General features: G+C 39.5%; 1 protein-coding gene across 4 annotated transcripts in view; it reads left to right on the forward strand.

The window, feature by feature from the left end:
- The first annotated feature begins 1,993 nt into the window (after positions 1–1,993).
- Positions 1,994–26,961, forward strand: part of KHDRBS3 (KH RNA binding domain containing, signal transduction associated 3) — a 95,220-nt gene continuing 70,252 nt past the window's right edge. For 2 of the 4 annotated variants that reach the window (XM_055799554.1, XM_055799555.1), the window contains exon 1: positions 1,994–2,543. In XM_055799554.1, the coding sequence (XP_055655529.1) occupies positions 2,456–2,543 (88 nt within the window). In that variant the 5' untranslated portion in view covers positions 1,994–2,455. The remainder of the gene's footprint in view (positions 2,544–26,961) is intronic. The other 2 variants (XR_008746457.1, XM_055799553.1) reach the window with 2 other exon arrangements.

Genomic DNA, 26,961 nt, shown 5'->3' on the forward strand with positions numbered 1-26,961 from the left:
CTAAGTTTTTCTCTATTGTAAACCAGAGGGAATTGGTATAATTTGGGAAGACACTGGTTTCATGAAACACCAAATGTTTATTTAATCAGTTACCAGGAAAAGTATGACTCTTTCCACGAAAGGTACATTGTGTTTTACACCATTTGTAACAATATAGCTACCTTCCTGTCTGAAGTCCTGTATGCTGTGAAGGGACTTCAAATACATTTTTGGCTTTACCGGCAAAGATAGGGATTATTTTGCTCCAGGTCGTTTAATAAAGATTACACTCCTACATATTGTTCTGTGTCAAAGTTGTATGTGTCTGCCTGTTTCACAACAGATGGCTGCATTTCAGTACTTTTACAGAGAAGATGTATATGGAAGGTTGAAATAAAACATTCATTGTAATCCAACCTCTTCCAGTTGCTTGCATGTTTCAGTTGTATCCATCAAGCCTGATGTCATGCAGGAGAATTTTTAAAATACAACTTTATAAATTTGTTTCTGTTCATCCTGGGTCAAGATTTATTTGGAACAGCTGTAGAGAGAATATAGATCAAGTGTATTTCATATTGCAACATATCAGACATTGTTCTATGAGATATTCCAGTCTGTAAAATACAACAAGAAATAAGATACCTTAATATATGGTTCTTCTGTTTTAAGGGTGAAAGAGCACATGTAATTCTGAGAAGGGAGCCTTAACCTGTACTTCCAAGCTCTGAGTGAGTGATTTCTCATGCCAGCTTTTTTTTGAAGATTTTTTTTCTCTTTTGGTACAGAATACAGAGGTAAATGTGTGATTATTCAATTCACATATATAAGAAATATTTTCAGTAGTCTTTTCACTGTAGTTGTCACTTAAATTTCCTTACTGTCTTTTCCAGTAAACGTTGGTTTAAAACGTTACTTTAGCATTATGTTTTTGGCTTCAGTGATTTAGTAATTCTCTGTTTTGCCCTTGTGCTCTGTTAGAGAGAATAGTAGGTCTTGCTTCCTTTGGGCTTTTGTCAAGAAAGATTCATTGATGAAACACCTAAGGTCTAATAAGGAAGCTATGTAAAGCCTCAAAGCTAAAGATCAAAGTGAATAATGATCTAATATACCAAGTGTATCCGCTGAAAAAATAGGAAAATAGGCTTGAACAAGGTCTTTTAAACTTTGCTTCTCTTTCCTGTTCTACAGAATCACAAACCCACTTACAATGGCTCATCGGTGTAATTCTTTGTAAATAAGATTTTCTGGCTAGTACTTAGGAAATGCTTTGTATTACTAGAGGCGTAAGTACAAAATGCTGGATAAATAAACAGTAGAGCTGTTTGGAGGTAGAAAAGAAAAAGTTTAAACCGCGGTTTTACTCTTCCTTTGAAAACAAATCTTGTCTTTCTTCGTCCCCCGCACCCTTCAGAGCCGAGAGGGCGCCCCAGGACGCTGCCCTAGCCCCCGGAGCCCTCTCACAGCCCCGTTGTCCCGGGGAGCGGGTCCCGAGCGAGCGCCGCGCCCCCTCGCCAGGCGAAGCTCTCCCCTCAGGCCGAGCGCCCGCCAGCCGCCGGCGCCGGTGAGGCGTTCGCGGCTCCCGGAGGGGAACAGCGCCAGGCCTCCTCTCAGGAGAAGGTCTCGTTGTGCGTTCTAACCGCAGATCCCGCTCCGCGGCTCGCCGGAGCCCTCGGAGCCGCTCCCCGTCAGGCGCCGTTGTGTGAACGTTACCTCAGCGCCGCCCCCGCCCGGCACTAGCGCCATTGCCACACCGGTGGCGGCGCGGAGGGGCGGGAGGGCGCGGGAGGCGGGGAGAGCAGCCACCAATCCGAAGCTGCAGCCCACCCTAACTGACAAGTCACAGCACCCAATAGGAGTCTTCACTCGAGTAGGCGAGGCGACAGGGAAGGAGGCTCTACTCTCACCGCCCATTGGGAGGAGCCGAGGGGTGGGGCAGCATCCCGGGGCGGGGCTCGGTGGGCAGGGGCAAGGCTCCGGGGGTTGGGGGCTTGGCCTCAGTGGAGGTATTTAAACCTGGCGCGGACGGTTCTCTCGCTCAGTCGGCGCGGCGCCGCTGGAGGTGTGGGTGTGCGGTGTGCGCCGGCCCCCTCACGGGCTCTCTTTTCTCCTACGCGCGCGTGTGTGCAGTAGGCTGAGGCGGGGGCCCGTCCCGCCTGGGTCAGCGCTCCGGGGGCGCGTCTCTTCCTCCTTCACTCGCTCCGGCCCCGTGCGCTTCCGCAGAGGGATTTCTCCGCGCCCCTTGTCCGGTGTGGGGGGTCGGCCCCCGACCCGCGCCCCTTCCCTCCCCGCTGCCTGCCGGGGGCTTGCGGCGCTTCCTTCTGGATGCGTCCCCGCAGCCCCGGGCGGGAGGCGGCCGGGGGGAAGCGCTGCCTCCAAGGATTTACCGCCGCCTGGGACTCGGACCTGCGCCGCCGCCCCCTTCCCCGCGGGGGTACCCGGCGCCCCGGCTCCGCTGCCGCTCCAGGCCGCCGCCGCCATGGATGAGAAGTACCTGCCCGAGCTGATGGCGGAGAAGGACTCTTTGGACCCGTCCTTCACCCACGCCCTGAGGCTGGTCAACCAAGGTGAGGACCGGCGGGGGCGGAGCGGGGCCGCTTCGTCCAGCCGTGGGGACGAGCCGGAGTTAGCGGCGGCCGCCGAGGATGCTCAGGCAGGGGGTTAACTCCTAGTTTTGCACCGCTTGGTGGGTTGTTGGTTTTTTCTGTGGTCAGGCTGCTGGTGTTTAGCGCCTCTTTCCCCTGGCTGAGCTGCGCGGAGGGGCCGGGGGGTCCTGCCCCCCCCGCCCCGGTGCCCGCCGCTCCGGCAGGCCCCGCTTCTCCCAGCAGCAGCAGCCGGACTGCCTGCCCAGATACCTGTTCCTTCACAGGTGCTGTTCCGTTTTCCGATAGCGAGGGCACGCTCGCTGCTGTGAGTTATAAATTATTCGGAGTTGAATTGCTGTGTAGAACGGCTGGGGTCTTCTGTGCTCTGCTTGGGATTTAAGTCGATTAAAAACCCCAAATGGTTTTGCTGTTTTACACCGCTAGCGTGTGTCCGAACAGTAAATACGGCTTATTGTCTGCGGATGCGGGAGCCTTTTTAAAAAGAAGCCTACAACCAATGCCCTTTCGTAGGAACTTTTGGCTCTGTAACTTAAATATTAGGGAACCGACAGTACGTTTTGATAAATCCTTTAACAACCCAGAAGCATGTTTTCTTTTGCGGTTATGTAACTCCAACTAATAAATGATTCCTACCCCTTCTGTGTGTGACATGTCGGGTATGCTTTAGTGCTAGCTCTTTGTTTCAGTGATGCTATACTGAATAAAAAAGTAATCAGTGTGACTTACGGTATGATGTAATGTAAATTTGGAAATACTGTATAATTGGCAGGTGAGTTCCAAGTACAGATCTGGAGAGACAAAGACTTGATACAGTGCTTGGCATGGTCAAGTGACATAAGTTATGATTTGATTTTTCTAATATAACTTAAAGACAGCCAGAATGATTGTATCTTCAATTGAAGCGATTACGAAGCCATGCTGGTGGACTTTGCTTCCTATAACAGGAATAGGTCTAAATCAATGTGGCCTCTTTTAATGCACTGTTGTACTTTTCGATGTGTAATAGGCTGCGAATGCCGATCTCTCAATCGGGAGCATCAACTATTGTCTGCAGCAGTCTGGAGTCAGGGGTAGCTGTCGCAGCTTCAGCTGTGGAATGTGTGTGCCATGTGATTTGTAGCTGTGTCCTTGGATGGTTGGTATTTTGCATTTTTTCCCAACTTTGTAAAAATTCCACTGTTGGTGGTGGAAGAATGAGAATTGTGTTAATAAATAGATATTGGCATTGTTTGCTGTAAATAGAAATATTGCTAAAACTTAGCTTGAAGGTTGAGAAATCAGGCTCTAAATTAGTGAAATTCCTCTCCAGACAGGGAAGGAAGGATCTCTTTTGCATATGTAAGTTATTTTTGGAAGTTACAGAAGTATGCTATTTATTATTTTACGAACCACTTACAGAAATAGATATGTCTGTGGCTGTTATCAAAACTGATTCCTTGGAACTATGATACTTTCTGAGGTTCTCATTTCAATGAGAAATTAGAGGACAGACAAGCTTTTGCATGCTTTTAACACAATATTCGATATCTGCATATGTACAGCTCCAAAAAGAAATTATATTGTCAGTGAAAAATTGAATGTAGATGGACATGGATCCAACCTCTTTTTTCTAGTATGTCCCTAGATATTTTGCTTGCTTTGAAAGTGAAGTCTTGCATTACATCTGAAGTATTTCACTTCTTGAACATACAAAATTAAACAGGGTGACTGATTGGCTGTGGTTGAAAATGCAAGTTTGTATAATCCTGATTTGAAATGGGTATTTCGGGCAGTTGTAGAGTCACCAAAGACCAAATAAGATGAAGTAACTGTAATAAAAGTAGGAAATCTATGACTTCAGGAAGGGCTGGTTTACAAACCCAGTCTGTCATGATGCTATCAGTGGCTTTTTTCTAAATTGCAACAATTCTGTGCTGTTAAATGAAGGCAATTATTAGTGGAGATGTGTTTGTAATAGTTCTGGCTTGTACTTCATATATTAGGTCCATTGAGTTCCTTCTATGATAGTTTACTAAGCAGGTAAATGAAATGGCTGATCTAATGTTTTTAAAGTGGGTTTGTTTAGCCCTTCAAATTAGAATGAAACATGTTTCTAAGTTTGGCTTCTTCCAAGCATATGTGAGAATGTCTTAGCAAGGGTTTTAAGTGCTTAAAATAACAATCTTAATTATGTAATAGCATTTTGAGGCCTTAATAGTATTGCATTTACTATCTGTATTTAAACATAAATACTGTAGATCAGCCAGTTTCCTTCAGGAACTCAAGATTGACTAGTAAGAATTGTACGGTTCAATTAATAAATCCTTCTGAGGTGTTGGAGGAATTGAAGTGTGTATACTAGAAACTTGCCAACAAATTTCTAACCATGTTGAAATTTATTTTCTAGGGAAAAGTCCTGTGACTAGACTTCCAAAATCTCTTAATTATAGTTCTGAAATGGAAGTAGACACATTTGCATATTATGCTTATAATTACAAAGTGTAATTTGGGTGCACACAAATTGCATAATTCTAAATGATACAGGAAAAAAAGTGGAGCTTGACATGCTTTGAGTTCCAGGGTAGCCTCTGAGTTGAAAAAGAACAATGTGGAGATAACTTAAGAACCTGCAAGAGTACTTTTGTGGCCAGTGTTGCTGATCTATCTTTCAGAATTAAGAGATGACAGCATCTTTTATTTTCCCTAATAAAACCTTGGTTTAAGCATTTGGAAAGCATTAAAATCATAAATCGGGATCCTTCACTGTTCTGTGTAGCACATGGAAGTGCTGATTTTTCTTGTTAAACTCTGCTCAACTATTGACAACCTGTCTATTTGGGACGCAAATATAAACCCTAGTGCTTAAATTTTGCTTTAAGCAGTCATTGAAACATTCAGCTTCTCCCCTTAGAACAGTAGGAATCCTTTGCAGCAGGCTAGACTATGCTTTGCTCTAAGATGATTTACTTGTATACTGAACATTAAGTCCTCTTAAAAAGGGGTATTTTTATCTGTAAATCTTTAAATATGTTAGATATTAGAAGTAGATCTATTTTGCATGTGTTGTAAGGTGACCATGCTAATAGGATTAATTTGTAGCTGGTACCAGATAATGGGAACTGGAATGTTATTCCCAATTATCTTAGTTTCTGTAATTAAAGAACCTTGGGGAAGGTGAGCTTCTGTGAAGAAGCAAAAGCTCAGTGCATGTGTGTCTGTATTTCTCCTATTTGCAGCTCTTAGGTGCTCATCTTTATGTAAAATCTGAAAAATAATTTTGTATGTTGAAGTGATGTTTGTTCTGAAATCAGGTTTGTTTATCACTGCAAGGCGCTAAGCAGCTTTACTTTTCAATCTTAGAGCTTTATTTTGAAGGCTGACTGCACTTGGGGTTGTATATAAATGTTGGTAAATGTGCAAGTGCAATGTTGATTGTCATAACTTGGTTCACAAGTGATGCTGTAAAAAATACTGGGAGATCTGTAAGAGAAATACTTTTCACAACTATGGATATTACTGATTTATGACAATTTTTTTATGAATGTTGGGTAAAACTCTGTGAAACTGCAATGGAAGAAGCTGACTAAATAAAACATGTTGATTCCAGACATGTTTTGTAACAGGGGAAACATTAAAGCGAGTGCATGGCACTTGTTTGATTCGTGTAATGTTAAATATTTAGGCGAGAGCCCTGTAATTGAAGTTAGGGTAGCTGAAATCCTTGTCAGAAGGCAGTGAGTTTGAAAGACAACTTTTACTTGTGTAGACTGTGGAATTCTTTCTTAAAAGCTCATTTTATCTACTTTGAGATCTGAGGTAGCCTCTTAAACTGAGGCTTCCTTTAAATTGCCAACTGGATGGTGTACAGGAGTAACAAGCCTTCCTATCAGTAGATGGCTGTATGTGCTAGCTGTATACAGAATGACTTCACTGAGCCATGTGTCAGTAGTGATCAATAGAGGCTTGCTGTTCTTGTGTCACATTTTGAGTAGGAGTTCAACAACTGGTGATCAGTACCTTCCTAAATATTGGGGAAACTGGAGTGTGAAGAAGAGTTGCTGACTTTTTGCGTTGTGGAGGATATTAACTGTGATTCTTTAGCAGGTAAGGGATAGCTTCGTAGAAATGATTGAAGTAGGAACTTAATTTATAAAGTTTACATAGCTGTTACTGATTTTTTTATCTGTCTTGGTATGCAAAGGCTTGAGTGCTTAGCAGGGTTTTTAATTTTTCATAAATTCTAATTTTCACAACTCTAAAAGGACGTACTTGATTGTGAAGTGCCCTATATATGCTGTGATATAAATGATCAGTTTGCTACTTAATAACTCTTCTCTCTGAGGACAGGTGTTTCATGGCATGGAACAGGCATGTGTGGTGCTGCTCTTGCCCGGTCCCTAATGGTGTTACATGTGCTCTGCTGCTGTGTAACCTCAGACTTTTCTTTATTTCTCATTATAGTCTCGATCATATAAGCAACACTTGAAACAAGTATACTGATTTTAGAGGCTAGTAAAACACTTTATGAAGGTCATAGGTGTTTTGTAAAGCAGATACAACTTAAAGCTGATGGGGTTTTAAGACTACTTGGATTATCCTATTGATTTGAATGAAATAGTAATTTTTTTAATATGCCCTTCAGACAGTTTTTTTTTTTCAGATAGAAGGTCACTCAGTTCTTTTCTTAGTGGTTAACTGGGAAGAAGAAACCCCTGTTGTCTTCTAGTAATCAGACTTCAAAACAGTATGAAAATGTGGGGGTGGAATTGGTTATTTGGCAGGCTCAGTGCGATGAGAAATGTAGGTGACAGTAATAGGAGTGGATATGGTGTGACAGTAGCACCATAAAAGCAGGGAAGGCTGACTTTGGTTCTATTACTTTTCATGCTGTTTTAAGGAAATATTAATAAGATTTGAAGTGAAGAAGGGATTTTTCAGTGATTGTCCCTCATTTCTCAGCCTTCCTTCAGGAACACTTCAGAAGTTCACATTTTTCTAATGGTTGCTCTTTGCTTTAACTGCAGTGAAACGATTTTGGAAAAAATCATAGGACTTGTTAACAAGTAGATTCCAGTCTTGGTCTCTGAAAAGGCTGGGGAAGTGATTTATCAGGTATTCCAGTCATGTTAACAGGGCTGCTGTGAAATGCAGCTGAAGATAATCATACACACTTCACCCTTGGCTCATCTTCTCTGAAGCATGTCTGTAGCCTGCAGCCACTCACTGATGATCACATAGAGTCTGAAGCTGACTCCTAATTCACTTGCACACTTACTTTGGCAGTCAATGAGGAAGATCGAGTTGAAAGGTTTCAAATTTAGACTGACATGGTTTGTCACTTTCAATAGTTTTTGACACTAGCCATGCAAATTAAAACTGTAACCTTCTGAGTACTTATTTACTGGAGGAATCGGAGAGAAGGTCGCAGCACTGAATGGCTGCTCTTCTGGCCTGTGGCTTGTTTGGCTTAACTTGCTTGTACTTAAATCTATGCAACCGTTCTGCCCTCTGAGTTCTCCCCCCCTCCCCCCCCCCCCCCCCTTTGACTTCAAGTATAATTAAGAAAAAAAAGAATCTAGTATGTGCTTGGATTTGAAAGAATTGGGTATTGAAGTTCAGAGTTGGGTAGCCTCTCTCAAGTATCCAGTGTGGTACTGCATGACTGTTCAGTTAGTATTTAGCAGTTTCAGTAAAAAGCATGTTTAAATGGATTAACTGGTAACTGACACACCTAATATTTTATGGTGAATTAACTGACTGTTCTTAGCTGAGCTCTGCAGGAGTCTGGCAAGCTTAATGTTTACATTATTAATACTGCTTTTCAAATAGAAAATGGTAAAGGGCAGGACACTTACACTGAGTGGAGTATCTTGATAAAGTGGGGTTGCCTACCCCCTGAGACCTGGAAAGGTGTCTCACCTCATGGTGAGGGGGTCATAGTTCTGGGAATCACTTTAAAGCATGTATTGATAGCAGAGTAGTGACTCCTGAGTACAACACTAGCTAGAAAATTAACATCTAAGGTCATAAAGGGCGTATGGACTATGGAATCTTATTTTCTTGTGACATTCTAGGTATGGAAGTCTCTGTCTTAATCTTTGAGAAGAACATGGAGAAAATACAATGCTTTGCAACCTTGAGAAGGTCTGTAGGGCTGTTGCTAGTCTGACTGGCTTGTGAAAGTGATCATTAACCTATGGTTTGAGTGCTTTACTGCCTTCAGAAGGTAAATAAAAGTACTAAGAGGCCTTTTAAACTGATGAAATGTCATGCCAAAAAGTGCAGATGAAAAAAAGCACAGTGCTCTAACAATGGATGACTAACTTTTAAATCAAATATAAGAACTGGTAGATTTTGCATTTCTTGACATCTTCAATACAGCATAAGATGCATTTATGGACATTTGATGTTGACTGAATTGTTAGGCTCTTTACTGAACTGTCAATGACTTCGGATATACACTAGATGTAGGCTGGCTGTTTCTGTCAAGGGGCAAATTATAAAGTAGCAACTGGAGAGGTAGAATGGAGAAACATTTTAAGCTGAGAAAGCTGTATTTTTGAGTGTCTCAACAGCTGAGCAGTGTATGCTTTCTTCTTTGTGTTTATCCTGTCTTAAAATACTCCCTTGCTTGAACGCAGCTTTGTTATATTTATCACTTACTGTTCTTCAGTTTTGTGCTGTCATTTTTTATCTTTACCTTATTGTAAAGGTAAAAATTAATGAGAAACTAGAAAGTTAAATGGATTCCCTTCCTTCCTGTTCTCTGCTTCCAGTTGCTGTTTTGTTGGCTGCCTTCCATTTCTTATTTTGATGTGTTTATCAGGCTTAAGGCTTCAGGTAGTAGCTCAACAGCAAACAAATGTCAGTTTAATTCTTGTAGACTGTAAATCTTTGGGTTTTTTGGCCTGTATAGGTGTGTTCATATGTCTGTATTTTCTAGGAATTTCTTAACAACTGGAAACCTAAAAAAGATTAGATATCATATTAGTAAACCTATTGTTCTTTCACTTAATCCAAGAGAAAATTGGTTATAACTGCTGCTGTGCTGATCTTGGTGTAATGTAGTGGCAATGAAAATCTGAAGTTGCAAATCCTTTGAGGATGCACTGATTTTCTTCAACTTTATTAATCTATTTGGATTGTACAAACGGAATAGTCAGTAGAGGAAGATGCCTTTTTGTGGACAAGGCAGAAGTCAAAATAGCTTCTGTTGCTCTGATACTGCTAGTGTTTACTGATTGCTTGGGCAGTAAGTGCACCTGTAGTCTCTTACTGCCTCTTATTTAGTCACAGTACCCTGGAATGCAGATATTTTCGAAAGCAAAAAGTACTAGATATCTTCAGCCAATTTTTCCTGCTGCTTTAGGATAATAATGATGTCTTGAAAAGACTTAGAAATGGGAGGACTACTTTTAATGTAGTCATTCTTCATTTCCTGTGACATTTTTTTTTCCAGTTACTGATAATGGACAAAAGTTTGTTACTGGTTATTTTTGATCTGCCCTAATTAACTAGAGGTGGCAATGAAGCACCAATCTTGATGTGTCTTTGGTCAGCAGCCCAGTTTCTGTTCTCTGAGATCAGATCCTCTGTATCTGAGGGTTAAGGAGCTTCTTATTTCTCCTGCTACCAAGCAGGAATCATGTGCTCCTGTGTATGGAGACTTGAGTGATACAGCTCTACGGGATAAACCAGTGAATAAAAAAAGCACCCTTCTGCCTACTTCTGAACTAATGATAAATTCCACTTTTGCAAATGCAAAAAACACTAAGGCCTGTCATGTCTGTTTGTTCTTTCATGGCTTTTTGTTATGGGTAATTATGTCTATACTTCTGGAGTTCCGAGGAGAACAGGTTCTTCTTTCAGACTTGCTTTAACACAGTTGGAGTACAATGTTTGTGGTCTGTTTGTGCAGTCATGGAAGTTCAGAAGCTTAGAGTGGTTTTTCACTTTACTAATTATATGGCTGTTTCATGACCACTTCTCAGCCTGCTTTTGTTTTTTAGGATCCAGAAGTTCTAATTTCCAGGAAGTAGTGTCACAGCTGAGTTTTCTTCTTTACAGGGGTTCCTCAAAACTGTTGTGGTAGTAGAGTTACTCAGTGAAACAGTTTCTTACTAATGGCTTGACTCAGTTTCTCTGTTGAAATTCTGATGTGTGTGGAGGAGCTAATAGACCTTGCTTTCTGCTTCACAGCAGATAGGTTGCAGTGATATCTTTAGCTCTAGTTAATACTTGCTGCTTTTCTAGAGATACCCTAACTATACCCTAGGCAGACTAGTCTGCAAGGTGAAATACGGCACCTTAGTACCAAGTCTTAGGGCTGGAAAGGACTATTGTGGTCTAACTTGTCTTTTGTAACACAAATTTGTCTTAAAGATTCTTCTCACTTATCATATACCCTTGACCTTTTTATTACACCATGTATCCATGGTCTGGAAAAATGATTAGGTTTTTATTGGCCTACTGTATAAAAGCATACAAGGGAAGATTTATCACATTGTTAAAGCTTACTGTATCTGTTCTTCAGACTTTTTTCTCAGGCACTTGGTCTTCACGGAAGTCTGTTAATACTGTGTGAAACAAATGCTGGCCATTATGTAAGTGTAGTCACATAAAATGCTTGAGGGAATTGATGACCTTCTAAAACTTCTGCCAGCCTTATTTTTTCTGTGAACTTGGGGGTCTTGTACAACTATGAAGTATTAATATGAGCACACTCTGGGAAGAGTGGAAGTATTCCACAATGGGTTTTCCTGTAAGATACTTTGATAGAGCATCCTAAATACAGCTATGCTGAAATTTTGAAGACATAATTTACTCACAAAGGTTTGAGTGCTGTGTCTGTGTTGGGAAACTCTATTGTATTATGGTTGGTCATGAAGTATTAGAGAAATCATGTGATTTTTAATTTTGTGTGGAGCTTTTTCTGAAGGGCTTTGTGGACAGTTTTTTAGAATTACTTAAAACGCAACACAGCCCATGCTTTCAGTGTGACATCCGTATGACTGCAGTGCTGGTGCTGTACCCGCAGTAGGTGCTGGTGCTTGGCTGAGCCGGCCGTACCAGGGCTCCTGGGGGGTGGCATTGTGGTGGAGGCAAAAAGAAAGCCTGGAGCTGCTTTTGTGGGAGCTGCATGAGTGCTGTGCACCATCAGTGTTGGCTTCTCACAATAATTCTTGCAGCTAGGTCTGTTCTGTCTGCATCTTAAAACAGAGGTACCTCCTGAAAGCCAGTATGTAGTTAACTGAGGCTTATTCCTATTTCATCAATATTGCTTTTCATGTAGCTTCACTATGTGAATATAAAAAATTGATGCCTAAAGTGTAAAGGCTTTAATTGGTAACTGGCCTGCTTGAAACTCTCTCTGGTTGCATCTTTCTGTTCATCCATCTCATAGGTATTTCTTCACTGCTCATACCTTGATCACAAGCTTAGGCTCCAATACAGACCGAATGCTGCAGCTGTAACAGAACTGAATTACCTTTGGACACAGGGTTTCCAGCTACAATTAGAGATACGGATGGGACCTGAAACAGCTTTGCCTGTGCTGTTCTTTTGACATATACTTGAACTAGTAAGACTGTTGTCAGTCAAGTCAATTTGATAAGTGAGTGAAGCTTTGAAAAAAACACTTTGCCAGGCTTTTAAACTTCAGGCTCTTCGACCTTCACACTATCAGCTGATTAAATGGAGAATGCAGGGAAACTACCATAATATTTATAAACTATTTGTTCATATATGCACTTAAAGAATTTACAAATCCACTGAAATAATAAGCAGTTTGGAATACTAAGTAATAGTGCAATATAAGGTTAATTAAAAATGTATATTTTATTATCACGTAAGTGGCAAGTAGCTGGTTGTGAGATCAGCTCTACAAAGAACTCTAGACAAATTATCCCTTGTAAATTAATGCCCTAATAGAGGACAATGGGTATTATCTCTTTAACCAATAAATCAGTTTCTTTAGAACTCAGTAGTATGCTGACATAATGTATTTTCTGAGTGGCTTGTAGGTTCTCAAGGCACCGATCCCTTATTTTTGTCAATCTACTGAAAGCAATGATGGAAGCTTTCAGTGGCTGGCTGTCTAGGCTAGAAGGCTACCTGTTATGATGGCTTGCATGAAGATGATGCTGAGAAGTTAGTGACTCTAGGCACTAACTGAAGGTACTTGGCTGGCTGGATAGCTTCCTGCTTGGTCTTTCTGCTGTTGCAAACAGTGAAATAGAAAAAAATGAATCTGAAACTTTTCGTTCCCGCTTGGATGAAGTAGGATGTAAAACTATAGGTTTCATTCTATACAGTACTTTCAGAATCCTTTGCTTAATATGTTTGTATTGGAGTAAAACCTGTCTAGAGCTCAAACCTGTAGCTTGTAGTGAGTAAATTTTTCAGAAGTACTCATTATTTATAAGTCTGTGCAAATGATGCAAATCATGTAGGTTTCCTGTCAGCATTTGTATGATGTAGTTTTGGGCACCTCATTTGGAAGGTTTTGGTACTGTTGACAGATCTGAGATAGGAAGTTTTTCTGTGGAGTCATCTGAAAAGAGTTGAGTGCAGAGAACGCAGGAGATGCTGTCCTGTTATTCCCATTCAGCATGTTGAAACATGGCTGTGCATACTTGTCAGTAATGGATGTCAAGCTGTGTTGAAACCCTTCATTTTATTGATGACTAATTAGCTATTTGAGCCGTATCAATTATAGTCAATCCGTGTTTGGAAATAACCCCTTTTCCCTCTTCACCTTACAGTATTTCATCCTCAAGACCTGTATTCTGACATGGGAGAAATTTTTACACTTAACTAATTGAAATCCCAGCAGAACAGTGAATGCAATTTCAAGCTAGGCCACGAAATGAAGAAATAAAGAGCAGATGGCCCCTTCAGAAAAATAGATTAAAGAGAATAGATGCTCCTGGCCAGCTATGTAGTTAATCCCTTGCTTCTTGTCAAGAGGTACTGCCAATAGGTAATTATGCAAGGGTAAAATGAAAGCTGTACAAATTTAGTACAAAAAAGCTTTTCCTCATTCCCAGCTCTGATTTATTGTCATGTTCATATTTTTAAGACACAGCTATAGTAAATTGGAATAGTAACCTGTTAAATTAGTTGTATGTTGCTTCAGAAAGGGATGCTACAAAAGAGATCCTGGGAATGTAGCTCCATTTCTAGTCAGTGAAGATTCATTTCAGCATTTATGGTATGTTCTTGCTCTGTGAAACACTGGGTCTTTTAACCCTCATGTCAAATTTGGTAGAGGTATTTGTTGGCTGTATTTCTCTTGATGGCTTGAGGAAGAATTAACTTTCTTGGTATATGTTTTCCAGATTTTTTTAGTGGACAGTCAGATCTTTTCCAGTTAAGCACCTTTATTTCTTGGATTTATTCAGAGCAGGACATTCCAGCATTTTAGGTGGTTATTCTGTTTGTAACCACTTAAGTCATTCCTGCAGTTGCTCTAAAATCAATGAATCAAGACGGGGAAGTGAAATTTGAAACTTAATATACACATGAACCATTCCTTAGGAATACACGTTCACAGGATGGTAAGTACCCATTATGACACTTTTGGTCTCTTGTTCTTCCCAAATGCACTTTTATGCTTTGCTTCTCTCTAGTAGCAAGGAGTGATAGTCTGCTGTATTCAGTGGTTAGTTGTCTCAGCTGTCCTCTTCTGGGTACCCAGAACCTCAGTTTCTTAGGCAGCTGCACCTTTTTAAATGCATCCCCATTGTCTTCTGCCACATCTAGAAAGTTAACTTGATTCTATGATTTTGGAAAGCCGAGCATCAGGAGTCTTTCCCATATAGAAGGAATTCAGACATCGCTGAACCAAGAGATAATGGCACTTCAGGGTTCTGGTGTTGGCAGTTTTCTTACTGTTTTTTGACAGACAAGTGATGATGGAGCAGAAACTTGAACATACGGGATTACAAAGGCCAGTGGGGAGCAGGCAGGGCAGGTGGCTGTGGTTAGAGCAGCTCTTGCATTTTCCCTAGTGCTACTCATATCAATATGAACAGTTTTGGTTTTGCTGTCTCACCTTGAATGTAGGTATACTTCCCTGGTTGTGAATTGTTCCATTCAAAGATGTCAGCTGCCTTGTGCTTATGACACTTACTAGTAGGTGACTATTCTGTGTAAAATCTGTAGAAATGCAGTGAAATACAAACTAGTAAATCTAGGAATTACTTTGATATGAAAATTCACACCACACAATCATCACTGGGGAGAAGTTGTAGTGTTCAGTGTAAACTGGGATTTTGAAATTAGCTGGATTAAAATGAAGACAGTAACATTTCTAAAATGAATTCATCACATAACTGTATGAGATAATGTGGCTTCTGAAACTGCAGTAAAACTGAGGCATCAATGTTCCACTTCTATAAAAGCACTTGACTTTAAACTGTCTTCAAAACAAATTTGTAAGATAAATGAATTTGCAATATCTTGACTGCTGAGTAGGTGTACAGAACATCATGCAGGTATTATGCTGCTTACAGCTGTAACATAACCGTGTATATTGGAAGAAACCTGACCTTGGGCTTTTAAAAATACTTGAAGATGCTTTTTTATAAATTTGCTACCCTGAAATATGACTTATTCAGAAGTAACTGCTAGTTTTACTTAAGCTAAACATGAAGACCCTTTCTTTAGATAAAATTGTAATTCAGAACTGTTTCCTATGTCAAGTAAAATTGTACCATAAATGCCACTGAAACTGTATATTTACTTTCTTTATAAGGTATGTTTCAGCAAAAGCTTACTGGCATAAGTCATGAAGATCTGTTTCATTGCTGCTTAAATCTGGAAAATTGAGTAATGTTCTACTAAGTGCATGCTAGAAATACTTTAAGAAACTGACGGATGCCATCAAAGTTGAAAGGAAGTACCTTCCTCAGTGAAGGTATAACATGGATAAGCACGTGGTCCTACAGAGAACAGGCTTGCTGCAGACTTGGATCTTGCTACTTTCCTGGAGAAACTGGTCTGTTGGCAGAGGTGTTTTGAGTTGCAGCTGGAATGAGTCTGTAAGCTGGACTTCCAAGGTTTATCACACTTCCAGGAAAGTGATCTTGGTTTAAAATTCTGTGAAGTAATTAAACTGATTTCATGAGAAGAAGTTTAATGAAATAGTATTTGGAAACAATTGAATGTGCTAGCAATCTGCTTAATTCTGTGTAATATGTATCTTTATACACAGAAAAGGTATTTGGAGTCACCTGCTACTGAGCATGTGGAAAGGATAGTAGTTAATGTTATCCCTCTGCTAGTTAATTTTTAACTTGGGTGCTAAAGAGTTTTTAACATTCAATTTATGTTGAAGCTCATACATAAAATTTCCACGTCAATTTTTTTAAGCTGCCCTTTCCCATAGGGCAGTAGGTGTACAAGCTGACTTGATGTTTTTCCTGCCAATCTATGTGACTGCAGCCAAGGACTGTAATGGATGATAAGGAATAAAACAAAGTACTGCCTACAATAACTGTATCAAAAGTAGTGGTTTGCCCCTTATCTACCAGCGGTGGGAGTAATGGCTTTCTGATTAGGGGTGTGTTAAAGTAATTGGGAATAGTGTGCTGGAATTAGTCCTCTTTACATGCACCAATTAACCTCTGTAGGCTTGGCTCATACATCTGTGGACTGGAATACACAAATACTTTAGGATCTTTGGGTGGTTACCTTTTCATAAGTATTCTGAACGCATTTTTCATATACTTGAGTTATGTTTTTGTTTTATGGATTAAAATAAGACCTATCCATGGTGTTATGTCCCTTCACATTCACCTGTGGTTTCATGTTCTTTCTGTACGTTTACCTTTTCACACAGCTTACTTGCACATCGGTAGCTTGTGCTTACGGTAAACGAAGTTGCAGACATGTAAACTGCTCAGACTCATGAGACTTCATCAAAGGACCAGGAAACTTGTGTTAGTCAAGCTGAGAAAATCATGAACAGCAGGTTGGATAGACAGATAACTGTGAAGGTACTTCAATAGTAAATCTTTTACAGGCTCCAAAGCAGGGGTAGCATTCACTTTCCTAGTTCACTTAAGTGCAATGTGACAGAACACACAAGCTTTTATCAATTTCTGTAGTAAGAGTGAGGTTAAGCATGGTGGTAATGGTTGTGTTGGGTCCAGTGCGTACGAGTTTGAGTCCTAACAGTGTCTGGTGCCAACTCTTGAGTTTCACTGAACTTGGGTACCATTGCAGGCACTTGTGATGGCCTCATCTCTCTTCCTTGCCCCTAACACTGTGAAATATGAACAATGACGAGTTTTTGTTGGACAATGTATTATAGGCAGCCTGATGTTCTGGGAAGCAGCGGGAGGAGATGTGTGACTTTGGAAGAATGTGTATACTCCAGTGCTGTGCAGAGCAATGGTGGGGGGGAAACATGGGCTGCTGTACTCTAGATCTGAATCTGATTCTCTGCACTATTTGAACAATAGTCTTTAATGCAAATGAATTTCTAGCATGCTTTTAGATAACAAATCATGGTGCTGTGGGCTACAGTGTTTCATAAGAAATAAATTGTGGGGTTGGGACAGAATTCACTAGAAATAGTATTTCTTAAAAATACCAAAGGTGGAACAAATCTTACCTGCAGAAGATCCTTTCAGAACTCTTCTGCAGAACAGCAGCTTGCTAAAACTTGAATCAATGCTGACTAGATAGGAAGGATCACCACTTTCAAAGTGCTGGCAGTGCTGTTGTAGTGCAGCCCAGGACAACGGTGGCCTTTGGAAGCACGCATTCCTCACTAGTGTTCAGCTTGTTGGGACTCCCAGGTAGTTTTCTGCAAAGCTGCTTCCTACCTGTTGGGTTGCCAGTCTGTTTTTGTGCATGGGGTTATTTCTCCACAGGCACAGGACTACACACTTCCCTTTGGACTTCATGAGATGGTTGTTGTCTGGTTCCTCCAGCTCTTCAAGGTACTTCTGACTGCAATCGCAACCCTCTGGTGTTTGAATCACTTCTTCTGCTTTTCTATTATCTGGGAACTTGCTGAAGCTGCACTGTCTCATTGAGGTAATTGATGATGATAAATGGTAGTGACCCTTGGAGCACACCACTAGACTCTGACTGCCAGCTGGACTGGCTGTAGTGCCATATTCACAACCCTTTGAGACAGGCAAATTGGATCTCAGTCCACCTTGCTGTCCGTAGCCTGTACCTCATGGGTTTACAAGGGAGACAGTATCAAAAGCACTACTACTGATGAGGTGGACATCAATGACTCTTCCCATCTGTGGAGCTGCTCATATTGTTGATACAGAGGTACTTGTATAGTTGAATGCTGTTCGGTGTGGTGTGACTTCCCTGTCATAAACTTGTGTGGGCTATTCACAATCACCTTGTCCTTCATAGGCTTGGAAAAGGTTTTCCAGGTCTGTTTACTGCATCACCTTCCAAGACATCAAGGTGAGTCTTATGATCTTGTTACACAGATCCTCCTCCTTGTTCTTCAGTATAGAACTGTGATACTTGCTTTGCTTCAGCTATAAGAACGTTCCCCAATGACCATGATCTTCTGAAGCTGGAGTGACCTGTCAATGACATCAGCCAGTTCCCTCAGCACTTGTGGCTGTTGTGTGAAATTTTGGGTTTAGTGATGATTTCAAGTAATTTGTGACTTACAGGTGTGTTGTGTTTTATTAGGATTTATCAGTAGGATGTGACACCTTACTGAATTGAGGATTGCCAGTGTGAGGCTCTATGCCCTGGCCTTCTGTTAGCTGGGGTGGATGGTGCTGGCAGAGCTCTAGAGTTGCTCAAGTTGACTTTTTCAGAGAAATAAGGAAAGAGAACACTACTTTGTTTTGCTGATGGCTACATAAATCTTGCATAATGCTGTGTAAACAGCTGTATGCTTATTTGTGTAACTGTCAACTATAAAAAATATGGGGATGGAAGATGCACTACCACCATGCTTTGGTAGTGTAAGTATCTTTCAGTATTAAACATGGTTTATTTGAATCTGTCAGCTGATTTTTAGACTAGATTCTGTGTCGGTGCCCTAAAGCTTTAAGTATGGTCTTCAATAGTGCTCAAGTCAGCCTGCTTTGGGGTTCAATAACTGGATGTGCTGTGGCTAGTCTTTCAACTTGGCAATAGCTTAAAATGTGATATATGTATAAAGAGCTGGAAGTGGTACCCATTTTTCAAATAAGATCTGATTTGTGCTTTTCCTCCTTATGAAAGTTGTCAAAGGAATCGCAGAAAATTTAGTGCAGTGTATATAAGGAAGAAAAGATACAGACCCTTCTTGACGAACTGCTAAGATAACAGGTTAAATCCCATGTAAGGGCTACCTGATAGTGTTCATACACATAAATGAAAAAGATATAACAGCTTGTTGTAAGGGCTCTTCATACAAAATACTAACTTCATTTTGTCTAAGCCCTATGCCCCAAGTGTAAGATCTGTATGTTGGATCCCCTTATGAAATGGTCATAGTTGTACATTTCAAATCTGCATCCAAAGTCTTTACATCTGTACTGCCAATTGTTGTTTGCTCATGCTGCTTTCTTGAGAACTACTTAAGGCTTATGTTTAAAACTCCGTAAGAATGGCTTCTAAGCATAAAGATCACTTGATACTAACTGCTCCATTTTGTTCCTGCCATACCACCAAGGTTTAGAAGGCTTCCAAAGCTTGGCCTTTGGAGCTTGGGGGCTATTTGTGCTCTTACATGCAAGCACAAAAAAGGTACTTGAGAAAGGGAATCATGTTATCTACAGGCTGTTGTGCAGTAGATACAGTAGGTAAAAACAGGCCAGGAAGGGGGGTCCCTTTTCACATACAGACTTATGGAAAGGTTCATAAGATGCCCAAGGCTTTAAGAAACCTCTGAAGGTTCAGGCTCCTGCTCAAAACAGGGCAAAAGCCAATGCTCCTGCTGATACTTCAGCAGCAAGGTTAGGTGTTCCTGAAGCAGGAAAGAACATGTCAGTCAAGTATTTTTGTCCTGATAGGATGTAGTATCCAAGTTAGAATTGCTCGTGTAGAACACCGGGTACTGTTTCTTCACATGTATAAGTTGCCTTTGGAATTTTTTAATTTTTAAGTTACAAAACAAATGAGTTGCCATTTTTGCAGTTGGTGGATACCTGACCTTGCTAATCTAAAAGCGTGTTTAAAGAATCACAGTTTGTAGGTTATATAGGAAACCTTAAACTTTGTAAGTTCAGAAGCTATTTTCACAATGAGGTAAATAGTAATATCCAGTGGAGCAAGGTGGGTATATGGGACTGAAGCTTGTGTTTACATCTTGTTTTTTTCCTGAGCAAAACTGACTGAACATCTGTTAATATCTTACGTTACTTTTGACAGTTTCTACTGTGGTACTTTCTACTTTATTGCTAGTATTAATCAATCTAAACAGATCTTAGTGGAGTCATTTTTGATGTGAAGGTAATAAGTGTTCAATTAATTCTGAATTGCTTAAATAAAGGCCTATTCAAAATATTTGTCATATAGGTGATGGAAATGTATTTTCAGATCAGTGCAGTCAGTAGTACTTAGACTGTAAAACAACTTACAATGTCTGTGAATGCAATTTAAATAAAGATTGGTTTGAATCTTTCAACAGGGATATTATTGAGTGTGCCAACTGTTAGACACATCATTCTAGAATGAACCACTCATTTTATTGTAAATTCAAATTAGATTGTCAGTTGCTTCCACAATATTAAGGTGGCATATGAAAGACAGTTATTCTGAATTCAACTTCTGTAATAATGTGCATTTGAAACAAAGTCCTTTGTTTCTTATAAACAGTTCATGCTCTTAATGTGTTACTACTTATGCCAGTTTAGAATTGGCACCTACTGTGGAGGCTAAATTTGATTTTAAAAAGGCTTTTTTTAAAGTATCAGAATGATGGCTGAGGAGGATAGGTGAGAATATTCTGAAGTTCATAGAATGGGGATGTGTGCAGTAGTGGAGCAGCTGCATTAAAAATTTATATTGCATTTTGATTTATCTTACAGACCCATTAAGGATGGAGCTAGGTATAGCCATTCCACATACACTTAGCTCCCTTACTTTAAAATTTTTGAAGCTGTTTTTTATTACTTCTCTAATATGCCTTTTTCATGAAGATACACTAGTACTTGCTTTGGAAATGCCTTGTGGGGTGGGGAAAGGGGTATGTGTCCAAGCACTTAGATCAGAAAATGTTTAGTTGCTGCTCTTGTGTTTTCCTGGGGGATTGGGATGCTATATACAATTCAAACTGAGTTCTGCATCTTTTGTGAATATATATATACAGTGAAACTGTGTTAAAGCTAACTAGACCATGTTTTAAGATATTCAAAGGCAAGAGGCTGTTTACCTCTTCTGTTCAGTGCAAAAATTGGAAGGATTGTCCAGGTTCATGCTGATAAAGACGACAGGGAGACTGAGTAGTAGGTCCATTAGAGGCTGCTTTCAGGAAGTCTGGGGGGTTTATTTCAGAAAGCCTTTTGACATGGTTCAAGGTAGTATGTAGTACTACTTTCAGCTGAGAAGACAAATACGTGTGGGAGAGGTAGCTTCAGGTAACTTCTAGTCATCTCATTAGTGGGGCTGGGAATAAAGGAGCCCAGTGTAAGATATGTATAATCTGAAGCACAGTTGAGACTATTTTACTATGACAAGAATGAGATTAAGCTGTCATCAAATGTCATCAAAATTAGAACTGTTGTGTTTCTTTGGATTTACCAGAACAAGTCATGGAAGGACTGTGAGCATTAAATCTGTCCAGCATAGACTTTCTATAATAAAGCTTCATTGCAAAAACTCTGCCAGTATTTTCAGGATAGGTGTGCTTAATACATGCCTTCTGAGATAAAGTATGGATTTTGCCACAATGAAAACTTTAAAAATGCTGGGGAACTTTACCCATGGTATAAAAGTAATGTTTTAATTCCAAAGACTGTTTCAGAATTACTTAATGATACTCTGAACAGGAAGGGTTGTAGAAAGCTTGACAAAATGGAAATGCTATTATCCATTTTTTCCTCCATTAAAGAAAAACTGTTCTGAAATTCTGCTATGACTGACTTGGAGTCTCCCTCTTCCTCTGGAAGCATGTGTTCAATAAAAGCTGGGGTGCATTCCTCAAAGGAGATCTTTATAAAATGCAAACCAATAAGCCAAAGTTATATTTTGTAATACCGCACTAATTTTGATTTCTTTTCTAATGTGAAACCATAAGGAATAATACTGTCAGACCAGATATCCATCTAGCTCAGTGTTTTCTCCTGCAATGGTCAGCAGCAGTCTTTTTTTTCTTAAGAAGTAAAAGGACAGGAAAAGTATATACAAATTCTTCCACAGTCTTCAATTTGACTTAAGAGCTTTTTGAGTTGAAGATGGTATGTAAGTCAACTATGAAGTCTTGAGAAGTTACTGAAAACAAGTGTTATTGGGGCATGCTTCAGCAGTTGTATAACAAACTTTAGTTGACTTAATTTAATTTTGATGTTTCTTTCTTTTGGCTATAAGCTAATAAAATTGACATTGTCCAAATAAAACAAAATATATTGCTGTTGTATAGTGTTAGTAATTTCCAAAACCACAGTGTATTTGTCGGGCATTATTTAGGAATATTTATAAAGGCTAGTGTTAAAATATTTTCAAAATCAACGTGGAAAATATTTCTAGTGAAATTGCAGTGCAGTTGTCAACCCTCTTTTCTGAAGCTCTAATCATTTGGATATCCTAGAACTTGAGCCTTGGATCTTCATTTGTTCTCCCATATGAAGTACAAAAAACCTGTGTGGCAGTGTGCTCCCCACCCCGCATCCTGACCTTTGTTTCTGTGACTATGCTCAAGTGATAACCATCTGTGGTGGCTATGATGGATGGATCCAGGTCAGGATGGCTGTACTGGGGGAGGGACATAATGACACAGTAGCCAAGGGCTACTGTGAACAACATGCCCACTTAACAGTGCTGGTCAAGGTCCCACTCAAGTGGTGAAGGAAACTAACTTCTGTAGTCAGTGTGCGAATATGAGTCAATTATCTTACTCCATAAATAGTGGGCAGCCCAGGGCCCATTGAGCTCTCCTGCACAGCAGGATCTCCCCTTGAGTAGGGATGCCTCTCAAGGCCACTCCTCAAGGTTGAGAGATTCCTTGCCACAACAGGTTCTCGGTAAGTGATTAACAGCATGCTAAACTTTGAAATCCTAGCTAAGTGGTATAAAGGATTGATTGCGCATATGTAGTCTTTTAGCTAGAAACTGTTGACCAAGTCTGAGATAAGTCTGGATCCAGGCGCAGCTAAACTCCCCCCTGAGAAGGAGTTGAGAAGGCAAGGGGGTCCTTTCTGAACCTCATGACTCACCGGGAGGGTCCCCCTGACAGTTTTGTCTGACCCTGTCCTCTGTGCAGTACCCACTCAAGTGGACCTTGCCACTGAACGTTGTTCATCCACTGTTGCATTCAGTATCAAACTTTGTTAAATCTGTTTTATACCAATAAAAATATTGCTACTTCTCCCTTACCAGTGAAGGGCATCACTCCATCCATAACAGTATGAAACGATGTAGATTTAATAGGATGTCTGATAAAACTTCTGCATCTAAGGAATATTAGCGGAATGTTTCTTAAGAATTTGCAGACAAATTTACCTGGTTCCTGTTCCTCCTGATCATGTGTTTTGGAAAAATGATATTAAGGAAAAATTCAATAAACGTTTCTCTTTACTTTGAATTTGACATTTGATTGTACGTTGATTATATTTATTTACTACAGACAAATGCAGAGCATCACTTTGTTCTGCATTAAACTTAAGTATTGTATTGGCTTAGAGAGTGATCCTGACTTGTAGTTATGCCACAGGAAGATTAATTCTGCTTGAAGATTAATGTGAAACAATTCAACTTTGCCATTATCTGATGTATCTAGCAACATTATTTGGTGAGTTAGCTGAGGAGTAATCATTGCTTAGATCGCTCTGCTGTGATTAAACGTAAAGGGAAAAAATCCATGCTGTTATTACTTCATCCAGTTAAATTCCTGGACTGTTGCATTAGCTGCATCTTCGTCTGAGAACATGGGATTTTAATCTCTAGTATTATGGGAAGCTTTAATCACATGTTTATTTACTATGTGATCTACAAAATGTCATCGCTTCATGTAGCTAAGCAGTACAGAATGTAATCTAAGGATTAGGAAGAGGCAAATCTTGCTATCCATTTGACCTTGAAAATCTGATTGGATTTCCTGTGTGATCTGGCATGATTTTTCCCTAATTATCTAAAGATTGATGTATGTGAGTGATAATATTGAATGAACTGTGCAGATGTGGAAAAAGTCTAATGCTTGACATTATTTCATGTACATCTTGGATTTGAATGTAAAGAAAGGACAAGAAAAATCTGAGATAAAACGTAGTCTCAACATAGGATAAATTTTCAGTAATTCTGTGGCCTTGACTTTAATTCAAAATAAAAGTATATGATAGTGGTGAATATGCATGAAATCTTAAGTCAGTTTGTTTTACTTAGGATCATAATAGGAAGAATTTATTTTATTATATTTTGTAGTGCTATGGCAATGGGCTACGGCTGTTTTTATGAGAGGAAAAACAAGTCATTTGACTTTAAAACAGAGAAAATGGCGATCCATTTTACTTTGAGTTGATCAACAGCCTCTTCTGTGTTTCAGTAGCTTCTTCAAGCAAATGGCAAGCTGATTAAACAGTGACAGTTAAAGAATAAATAAATAGTTTTTCTGATAATGATCAATAAAAAAGTATTTTCCTATTTGGGGTAGGAAAACTGATCTCCACTGTAATGAATGTATTTCTTTTAATAATTCTGCTACTTCAAGTTGAGTGATTATTAGAAGGAGGATATTTCTATGATACTTTAAAATTTTTTGTATTAACTAAATCAAAGTACTACAGAATTATGAGTCTGTCTAGCATTAAAGTTGTTGCAGTCAGGTCCTTCAAATACTAAATTGAAATAACATAAGCTAAAATATTTAGGAAAGTCAAATAACAGTGTATTGATCTTTTAATGAATTTATGCAGCTGGCTCATCTGTGGAATGTTACTGAAGTTAGAACTCTACTCTTAATTCTCCAAATACTTGTTAACATTGGCAAGTCTGAGACATCTGAATGTTCCTGAAAAAGCCCTCGCTTTAAGTAAAATTCCTTACTACTTCTGGAAATACAGTTTTTATGAAATTAAATGTTCAGGTAGGCAGGGGGATTGCAGTATATGCCATACTATGTAGGTACATACAATAGCGTACAACTCAACAGGAGAAACCAAATCTTTTGCTTCAGTAGTTCTTAAAAACGTGGTGGGCTTTGATGTCAGAAGAACTTTTTAAGTTTAGACTACTTAAGGAAAGTCTGCTGTAACAGTGATTGTAACTACTGAAAATTCCTAAAGATCTTTTGTCTAACTACTAGGAGTCTCTGCACTGATTTGTTCCAAAATACTACAGCGCAGTGCCTTAATTTTTAATGTTGAATGGGGTTAACTCTGCTTTTCAGAATTTTCTGAACAAATTCTACTAACATTTAAAGTCAAATTTTTGTTGTAACTGCATTTGCTTCACTCATAAAAAAAGGGTGTATTTTTATAACAATTTTAATATTCAGTACTTGCTGGTATAAAATCTTGCTAAATAACAGCATACTTTTGATCAGTTTTGAGCTTTGAATATTTATGCTGTTAGTAGCATATGCAAACAGCAGCATTAGGAGTCAGTGTCATGATTCCGCTTTCCACTTGTAAAACATACAAACCTCTAGGTATCTAGTCTTGTTTTCCAAGCGAAATCAGAGGTTTATCATAACTGCCCTTGTTATATCAGGAAGCTGAGGTGTTAAAAGTAGTTTATCTGTATTTGAGTGCTAATGATAGTACTACACTCTTACATCTGAATGTGATATTCAGAAACTTTGATTTCTAAAAATACCAGTCACCTGCTTTCGCAGTAAGAATGTCATGCCCCTATAAAATTTTGGTCTTAATGTGATCTAGAAATTAATTTTCATGTCATTTCACTTCTATTTAATTGCCCATCATTCTCTAGTCCATAAAGTGGCATCTGCAAAGAACATGTGAATTCCATTCTTACCTGGATTCAGTTGTTAAAATATGCTTCTCAGCTGTTGTCAGCCTGTGGGCTGAGGGGTTTGGAGTTTTTTCTGAGTGTGCTGCAACATAAAGGACACTCCAGAGTAAGGTTGCTTTAACAGGGCTTCTCCGGAATGTTTACAGTACTAGAATCCATACAAATAAAACTTTTTAGAGATTTATCAAGAAGACTTGAAAGTGTAGCTGGGGAAGGCTTTTCTTTCACAAAGCCTTCAGCTAGTCTGAAGGCTAGTTTGGCTTCTAGTTCTTCAGTCACAATTCATTTATTCAAATTAGTGTTGGGTTTTTTTCATTCTGTGCTAGTGAGGTGGAAACCTGCATGGAAGACAGGCATTTCAGTCGTTGGCAAAGGTGTTAGCATCTTCATTGCTGTTGTAGTAAATGGGAATGGACTGGTATGCATTAAACAAAGCTACTAATGATGCATGGATTTTTTCAGTAGTAAGAAATATGTTGCTATACTACTACTGTTTTTTCATTGGACATTTCAAACTAAATTACCTTTTACAGCGTACCTAAAGGATGCTTTATCCATCTATATTTCTGATCAGTTTCCTGGCATTAAAAAGTTTTTGTTACTGTCTCCTTTTCGTGTAAGATTAAATTCTCACTAAAGAAACTTCCAAGGTCTTGTAGTCATTAACTTCTACTGGCTGAGTAGAAGGGTGTTGCTTGTTAAAAACTAACAAGATATTTGAAGGCAATTGTGGAGGACAAATGCTAGATGTCTGTAGAAGAGCTTCTGTTGCACTTCTGAAATGGATTGGATCCTGGTGGTCCTGTGCTGACATATTTAACCCTGCAACCCCCACAGCATGCTGGACCCAACCAGCAAAGACTTCAAGCACTGCTTCATTTTTAGATTCCATGTGTGCTCCCCATGTTTCCCCACCAAAGAAATGAAATCTGCTGTTTTTCATTAGCACACTGGAGAGTCAGTAGTTGGAAAGAATTATAATCAAGAATCTCTGGAATAAGTAGTCATGCAGCCTCATCTGGAACTTCTAAATAATTCCTAATTATGTTGTCATTGGTGTAACACTAATCTCAGATTTTTGGGTTTGATCTATGTGCTTCAGTTACATTCCTGAAACATTCAAACATTGATTTGATGCTTACTCATCAGTGTACTGTAGACAACCACCATTAAAAGTCTATACTTGGTTTATAGTGTAGAGGAATAAAAGTCAAGTATTAAACTGTTGCAAGTTTTTGAATTTTAAATAATGGTATCTAAGAATAGTTTCTACTGCTTAAGCCATATAAAA

The sequence above is a fragment of the Falco peregrinus genome, chromosome 3, assembly GCF_023634155.1.
Source record: "Falco peregrinus isolate bFalPer1 chromosome 3, bFalPer1.pri, whole genome shotgun sequence".
Lineage (NCBI taxonomy): Eukaryota > Metazoa > Chordata > Aves > Falconiformes > Falconidae > Falco > Falco peregrinus.